This window comes from Parasteatoda tepidariorum, chromosome 2 (assembly GCF_982258835.1).
Source record: "Parasteatoda tepidariorum strain Cologne lab strain chromosome 2, Ptep-v5.0, whole genome shotgun sequence".
Classification (NCBI taxonomy): Eukaryota; Metazoa; Arthropoda; class Arachnida; order Araneae; family Theridiidae; genus Parasteatoda; species Parasteatoda tepidariorum.
The window spans coordinates 10,524,561-10,532,901 of NC_141756.1; the positions used below are offsets into that span (position 1 = coordinate 10,524,561).

Here is an 8,341-nt window from a genome sequence, read left to right on the forward strand (position 1 = left end):
GCAACCTGTAACATCAAAGCTTGTTAGATAATGGCTAAGGTGTCCAATCCCTGCTAGCTGCGCTCACTAACTTGAGTAATGTAACGTGAGTGAATGTAGCGAGCAGGTGATGGGGCAATTGTATAATATAAAAGTCGATCTGTCACAATGTTCCGTTAAACGTTCTGTTGCGTGGATGTAGCAGGCTCTAATCCTATCTGTTATTCAGTTCGACAATTCGTTATTCATAATGAAGACACAAGTCTGCATGTCTGTGTAGCAATAAAAATAAAAGTAATAATCTGTAGCATGGAAGCAACAGGTTCGAATCCCGTCGTGACCTTTGTGGTGCCTTTCTTTAACTTGAGTCCCACAGTGGACTAATCGTTAAGACACGGTTCCCAGCAGATCACCGAAGTCAAGCATCAACGGCTTCGGTCAGTGTGCGGTTTGGTGACCACTTGCGAAGGAGCTAAGGGCATGCGCTATTGGTCTTCGTTAAACTGTTCTGCCGTAAAGTGCTCGACTTCACGTGCAGGTCGTGTGGCTACCGAAGATAATGTGTCATCCCTGCTGCAGAGGATAAAAATTGTGATGGCATGTCTTCGAATCATCCTCAGGGATGTTTCCCAAACCGCCACCAATAGCCCATTATGCAGCTCTAGTGTGACGTAAATAAACTACTACTAACTTGAGCTGTCTGCTTTTCAACTTGACATAAAACGTATGTTGCTATGAACATACAAGCCTGGGGGCCTCTCTGGCCGAGCGATATCGCCAGCCAAACGCTGTGCAAAGCGTGGAGGTAGCGGGTTCGAATCCCGCTGTAACCCTGGTTGTAATCTTTGTGCTGTCCTTCTATTTGACAAAGGTTTATAGGCCTAAATTGAGCACACAAGCCTGCAAATGTATGTTAATCCAATAAACAATGTACACAAGCTTGTATATGCATGTGGAATAATAAATAAATAAATATAAAAATTGGTTTTAATTTAGATATACTGTAGAATTTTAGATATACTTGAAAATATTAAATATACTTATGATATGGAGTAAGTAAAACAATTCCTAAAGTGATGTCTCTCTTATTTAGACTCTCCCTTTGTTTATAGTGTGGCATATGCATTTCTTCATTCCAAAGCATTTAACTGAAATACTAACTAAGCGTGAAATTGGTTTAAAAATTGTGTTAATTTGGTATAATTCTAAATTTTTAAATGCGTTTTTCTACTTCTTGCATTGTTTTAAATATTTAAATTTAAAAATTTGTTTGAATATTGTCTATTTGTTTCAGAAGTTAGTCTGAAAAAAACTATTGCAATTTATAAGTAAAAGTGTTTACGTTAATAAACGTTCACAACTTTATTTAAAATGTTCCATGCATACTGTGAAGTAAATCCAGATAAATAAATGGAGCTCAAATGTAATATTTCAAATTGTACTTTTTTATGAATGAGAAGCCTTCAAAAATCAGTTGACAGATCAAGTAAACAAAAACCACGCAATCTGTAATATAAAATTGCCAGTGGTCCACAATGCTGCACAGGGACATTTTTAAATTTTCGACATTATTTTCAGCATCGGTGATTCATAAACTGTCCTGGACGTGAGTATGATAAGTGATTTAAGATTAATCACCTGGGCACCAAGATCTCCAAGCCTGTAGATCATTTGAAAAATGCTTTTTTTTCTTAATGGTCATAAAGTCATTAAATCAACACAATACTCATTTAACAAAAGCACACATTATTGCCAACGGTAATGATGTGAAAAGTCTATCTCTAGAATTTACTATTTTTTCTATTTTCTTAAATTTCTTACTATTTTTTTTTTACTATTTTTTTAAATTTCTTCGAAATTTAGGCTAGTAAATTGAATTATATTTTAATTTTTTGAAAACCGGGCAGAAAATGTGATTTTTACTCTTAAATGAGGCAAAAAATTTATACAACTTTAATTTAATATTTAATTATTCACAATTGTTACATAAAGTGATAAATTTTTATTTTTAACACTTTTTTACGCATTGTAGGATATTTTTACAGTGTGTTTCTTCTTATTTTGTTCTGGAAAAAAAATACACAAAACTCAAATAATAAGATATCTATGCGTCATAAAACTGTCCGATTAGTTACTTGAATCGAATTCCAACCTTTCTTATAATTTTTCATTAGAATTGAAAATTCCGACAAACGAGGATTAAATCAATTATATTTTTACATAGACAATCATCTTAAGAAAGCATGCAAGCACCAAAATAAGTCATAAAATATTTCTTTAGTGATAAAATTGCTCCAATTGTTATCCAATAGATTTTTATCAGAAGGGATGTACGTGGTATAATTTGTGAAAAGTCCCGATTAAATACTGAAAACGCACCTTCTAGGTTTATCGTCTAATCAAATCATCTCGAGTGCTCCAGAAACTTTTAAATAAGTAGGCAAATTTACTTGTCTCAAACCTTTTTTAACTTCAAGAAAACACTTTCAATACAGGTAAATATTGAGAAATCAAATGCATCTAAAATGTAAACACAAACCTCTATTGTGATCGTCAAAAGAACGCATCTTGAAGGGTTTTATTTTTCAAATTATGAATATATTTTTTGTTTTAATTCGCATCGAATATCTGTTTTTCAGAGTCCAGTTTCATAATTTATTGATTTAGTGTCTTTCAGACAAGATTGTTCTCCTTTCCTTATCTTTTTCTTAGAAAACTACTGATTTTGGAATGATGCTGAGACTGCTTTTAATGATAATGTCCCTTTTTACTACGCTTTTATTCTCTCGCTAAAATATTTGTCAGGGTGAAATCTTGCGAACGAAATTTAAACAAATTTCAACGTAGTTAGGGCCTGAAACCATCACCACATCCTAGAAGAGAGAAGGCCTTCGCACGGATCACTTTAGGAGTCTGAAGGTACGAATACAAACTGAGCTGTGGGGGAAATAAAAACGATGTACTAATGGGTTGCATTTCTCCTTTATTGAAGCTCGTGCGGAGGCCCTCTACCTTCTTGGTGGTGTTGCTGGAACTTCGTATCTGATGACATTGCAAGTTTCAATCATTCCCTAATCTCTATAACTAGAAATTTTTTGTCATTTCTCTTTATCACCACATATCACCAAGTTTATTCTATCACCAAAATGTTGTTGACCATTTTCCCACTAAATAGTGTTCTTAAATCTCTTTTGAAGCTCTACTGTTTCTGATGACACTATAATTTTCGATCATTTCTTTACTGTTACAAGTTGATTTTATTGCTACTGCTAACAACAGGTAATTTTTCATTAAAATTTCGACCATTGTCGAAACAGTGAGAATGTTTAAATTTTAAGTGGCGCTTTGTTCTGTATGATAGACAGCTAAAGACAAAATTTTGTCACCTAATGATCTCCAAAAGAATAAAAATTCAAATTTCACGCACTTCCTAGCTAGTTAGATTGTTCAAAACAGAACTTGGAACTCTCAGCTGTTTCAGTTATTTACTGACAGAGATATAATTCTAATCTATATCGCCAACAATAACTTAAAATCAAACTTTCGATCTCATACCAACTAGCTGGAATGCTCGAATTTGACTGATGCTAATGCAAATTAACTTAAAATTGTTTCAACTGAAACAAGCAATATTTATTGCAATTTTAACAATAATTGAAATTTTGATCACTTATAAACATAAAGTTAAATAAACAAATAGAAACCATGTTTTTGCTGTCGGTCTGACAAAAATAAGATTATCTTCTACTTTTTTAGTTAACTTGCAAAATACAGTTTTTAAAAATTTTATTTGCCAATGTTTTTAATATTATTTTCCCCTTTACTTTCCAAACTACATCCAAACTCAAACATATTGTTCAGAACTCAGGTTCGAATCCAGCTGTTACTCTGGATGTATCTGATGTATCTTCGTGCTGTCCTTCTCTGTATTGCACTCCTTCTATTTGACAAAAGTTTATAAGCCTAAATTGAACACACAAACCTGAAAATGTTTGCCCAATAAAACCAAACCAAAATGCATCGTGGTTACCAAAGTTGTACCGTAACATAGTACCATCTATGGACATCGAGCATCACGAAGTCTATAGCGTATGTTAAATTTTTCAATGCGTTTATACTTAGTATTGAATATACGAGGTCTTCTCAAATTTTTTTAAAAAAAACTTTTTATGAAAAAAATTTGTACATTGTAGGCAGCAAGACGTGAAAGTGAAAACGGCTTTGCCCACTCATTACAAGGAAGGTGTGACGATTACAGAATGGAATCCAGGCCAAGTGAAAAGAACTTTTTTATCAGAATGCATTTTACGAGTGGACGTAAAATTTAAGAATTCTATGGTTATAAATGGAAGTAAGCATAATTTTTTAATTTGCTAATTAATACAAATGCATTTTCGTAGCTATACGATAGTAGCTCGGGTTTGAGTGTAACATGAGCTCTTTCCTGGTTTGAGAATCCTTTTATAAATTGTTCTGATTTTAACTTACAGCTTAAATAGCGTCAAAAATATGTCTCAAAAATGACCAAAGATTTAAAATAAAAAAAAAGAAAGAAAAAAAAAGAAAAAGCTAAAAGAAGTTAAATACATAGTTTGCTGCGTTCTGATTTGAAAACTAGAACGCAGATCTTTCACACTTCGATCTTTCAAATCAAAGCTTATAAAATTAGCAACAAAGTTTTTTTAAATTTTATAACCGGCCATGAGCATCAGATACGATTTTGGGTTTACAGTTATAACCGTTCAACTCCGTAGCCTTGTACTTTTGAACTCAACCTAAAAGACGAGGGAACTCATGTATCAAGCACTCGGGGAGACTTCGTGATAGAATTAATACATATTTGCTTTACATTGCCACGTGAGATTCTAATCCATGATCCGCCTACCACTGAGGATATTTTACGTCAGCACTGTGGTTGGTGCGATCCGGGAGGTTCCGAATAAATAAACTTTTTCTGGGATTCGGATCGGGGTCACAACGTTGAGAATCGGGAGGGAGCTGTCTATTCCCTAAGCTATTGGAGAAGAGACAGGCAATCTTAAAATCTTTAGAACAAAATTTGAAAACAAGGCATGTGCCCATGTAATTGATTTAGTTAGAATTTAGTTCATAAACTTAACTCTACTTTTTTTTTCTCGTAATTTTGAGTTTTTCAAAAATTATTTAAATTTTATGTGCTTTTATAGCGAATTTTTCTCACTTTTTTGCTTAAAGTCGTATTTCGTTTCGCTGTGCAAAAACCAAGAAACTAAAACTTACGAAATTGTGTAAATTGTACAAGGAGTGCGTTTTGGAATAAGGAAATAAAATTACGATTCGATTATTAGTTCGAGAATTACCATCTGTTGAAGTCGTACTAAAAAAAAAAAAAAAAAAAACCCATGTAAACCGACCTACAGTACGTTGAAAAGCAACTATAGAGTTGGAGTTTGAAACATTGAAGGAGCCATTTCCATTTATAAACTTAGCACGAGTTTCTTTTTTCTTTCGAAATAGCGATTTCATCGAAAGTTATTGCAATTTTTTTGCTTTTAATAATGAATTTTTATCTATTACTGTACAAAGATTTTATTTAATTCTCTCGCGATCTTTATTTTAAAATCTCGCACTTAGTTTGATATCAAAAGTAATAAAAATAAATACATGTAGCAAATATAACAATCAAATATAGAAAACAAATAAGTAAAATAAATTTTGCCATTTAAATCGAAATTTTTAAAAACCTAAAAGACTCAAGAGAGGTAAAAACAGTTTCCAATTGGAATTGTTGTATCGTGTAAGACTATCGCTATAGATTCTTCACAAGTAAAATTATTCATAATAATCTTAAATAACTTATTGTCACATATTCTATATTCCAAAGTATAAACATTTCTTTTCATGTCTCATATTTTAATCGTTCATTTCATAATAATAATTTCATTATAATAATTCATATTTCATTCATTGCATTTCATTATAATAATTATACAATATATGAATTAAATGGTATTTGTTTAAAGAAAATATCAATTTTTTAATAGGTTAAAAACACTGATGAATGAAAATCAACCACTGGTATAGGTGAGGAAGAGATTAGGGTGCAGCTTACTAGTATTATTAAAAACAAAATTGGAGCTTCAAATTTCCTCGATTAGCGGACTTCCCTCCCTCTTTTTCGCTGAAGATTGCTTAGCAATCTTAAATGGCTTCATTTGAAAAGTGTTCTTGAGCAGGAATCTTAAGAATTCAAATCAATTATTAAAATTTAAATAAAAGTTCCCTTTCAAGAATTTAAAACTTTTAGTCAATAATAAGTTAATAAAAGAATTTTTTTTTGTATGAAAATAAATGTCATGCATTAGAAAAACTTGCAGAAATAAAATTATGATGGTTTTAAAAAAGTATTAATATTAAATTTCCATTGCTTTATTAAAAGCACAATTATAAATTTCAGAGCTTTGAGTTTTTTACTATAAGGCTGTTAAATGATCTATCCATCAGGAAATTAAATTGAAATAAGTAAAATGCTATAGAAAAATTTGGTGAAACTAAGCATTGATGGCGCTTTTACAAAATAATGGCTTTTCTATGATAGAACCCTTTGTTGATAAGAACTATTCGATTTTAACCTCTCAATCCCTCACAAATTATAGCTAAGTTTGTTTCAGCTTTTCGTTGTCCTCCACGCGGGAAAGAATTTTCAATTAGAAATTTGTAAACATGCAAGTTTACGCTTTCACATCTGTGACAGCTCACACGCTTGATGTTTTAATTCTCTATCACCAGCGTGAAAAAAAATGTGGACTTTGATGTTGATTCCGGGATTTCATGGATACAAAATGTTGTATTGCTTAATAAATATCTTCGCATTTATTTTTTCAGGGTGTGTACAGCAGTTTTCAAAAACTGAAATTAAACGCACTGTGTCTCGACATTTTGTCTCCACAATCAAGTACGAAACTAGTCGCCAAGACGTATCATACATAACTGGCATGTCTTGGAGTGTGTAAACTTTGCCGTCTGAAACTCCAGGATTCATTGGCTTTCTTGCGAGCTGCAAAGTAATTAAGAAGATTAAAAAAAAAATTGCTTTCATTTTCCATTTACGCGATTTTATCTAGCCAAATATACTTCTATTTTTAAATCTTTCTTTCCTTTGAATAAAAATTTTATTTACATAAATATGTGAATGCTTTAGTAAGACTCTTACTTCAATATAAACTTCAAAATACCCCATCCACACTGACTAGATGGTTGCGCTCATACTGGTCCACTCACAGAATTCTCTGAGCCATTGAGTTCAATATGTTTACTCATTACCTGCCAAGGCCGCGTATTTTTTCATGTAGTAACTAGAAGTGCACTTAAAGTGTCTTTAAAAAGTGGTAGTAATAAAGGTAGGTATTTTAGAATTTTAACTACCACTTGATTTTTTTTATTAAATAATAACAATCTTAATATCGCATGGTATAAAAGGTATTTTTATCATTAATATATTATGGTTGAAACGAATGATTTGTTTTTCCTAGATAAATTCTAAGAATAAAATAATTAAGTTTCTAGTTATGTCCCCGAAATTGAAAAATAGACAAGTTTCGGCATTAGACATTCTTCATAATTAGTAATTCTACAGTAAGTTTCACCCATGCGATGCTTAATTTTTTTTGTTTTCTTATCACCGTCGTTGAACAGTCGACCCGATTTTGAGTTCACGACTACAAATTTTCAACTCCGTAGCCTTATAATTTCGAACCCAATCCAGAAGACACGGAAACTCTTGGAGCAAGTAATTTCGATTGTAGAGATCTTTTTGATGGAATTAACTCGCAATTGGATTACATGGAAAGGAAAACATCCTACTGTTAGCCTGACAAGGGGACTTTAAAACCTGATCCGTCCACCCCTGAAGATATTTTTAGAAGTCAGCACTGCATACCTGCCAACTTTTAATCCTTTCAAGGTTAATATTCCCCAGTGGTAATAAAATGAAATGCAAATTACAATTTTAGGCAGAAACATTTGCTGTATTATGAACAAGCTTATGCGGATTACTAGAACAGTATTGCATATTAATGTATATGCTTAATTTTTTAAAAAAATAGTGGTGAATTAAAAATATTATAAATTAAGTTTATAAATGCAAGGAATGTATAGAAAGCATACATTTTACTACCACTTTAAATATAAAAATAAAATTTTACGCCAAATGCGTAAAAGTTGGCAGGTATGGCACTGTGGTCGGTGCGATCCGAGTGCAGAATTCTTATCGACCAGCCATCGCTAGAAATCGGACCCGGGTTACCTCATTGAGGTGCGAATGTTCTATCCGACCTCATTGAGAGCTCAGTTGGTGATTACGAGTAAAACCAAATGTTTGTGT

The 8,341-nt window shown here is 32.2% G+C and overlaps 1 protein-coding gene across 3 annotated transcripts; it reads left to right on the top strand.

Annotated features, from left to right (window-relative positions):
- Window positions 1-840: 840 nt before the first annotated feature.
- On the top strand, window positions 841-7,143 carry LOC107449957 (uncharacterized). Of its 3 annotated transcripts, none has more exons than XM_016065650.4 (3): window positions 841-1,031; window positions 4,173-4,330; window positions 6,844-7,143. In XM_016065650.4, the coding sequence occupies exons 1-3, from the start codon at window positions 1,027-1,029 to the stop codon at window positions 6,969-6,971; spliced, it is 291 nt and encodes a 96-aa protein (XP_015921136.3). In that variant the 5' UTR covers window positions 841-1,026; the 3' UTR covers window positions 6,972-7,143. The 3 variants fall into 3 exon arrangements, with proteins under 3 accessions (XP_015921136.3, XP_087012993.1, XP_015921135.3); XM_087156867.1 differs by lacking the exon at window positions 841-1,031 and adding an exon at window positions 1,059-1,176; XM_016065649.4 differs by lacking the exon at window positions 841-1,031 and adding an exon at window positions 1,171-1,585.
- Window positions 7,144-8,341: the final 1,198 nt, after the last annotated feature.

Bases quoted from the DNA above. Each gene is read 5' to 3' on its own strand.
- LOC107449957 (XM_087156867.1), top strand. From the start codon at position 1,100: ATGCATTTCTTCATTCCAAAGCATTTAACTGAAATACTAACTAAGCGT. The intron at 1,177-4,172 runs GTATAATTCTAA...TGTACATTGTAG, and splicing joins TTAAAAATTGTGTTAATTTG to GCAGCAAGACGTGAAAGTGA. The intron at 4,331-6,843 runs GTAAGCATAATT...TTATTTTTTCAG, and splicing joins TTCTATGGTTATAAATGGAA to GGTGTGTACAGCAGTTTTCA.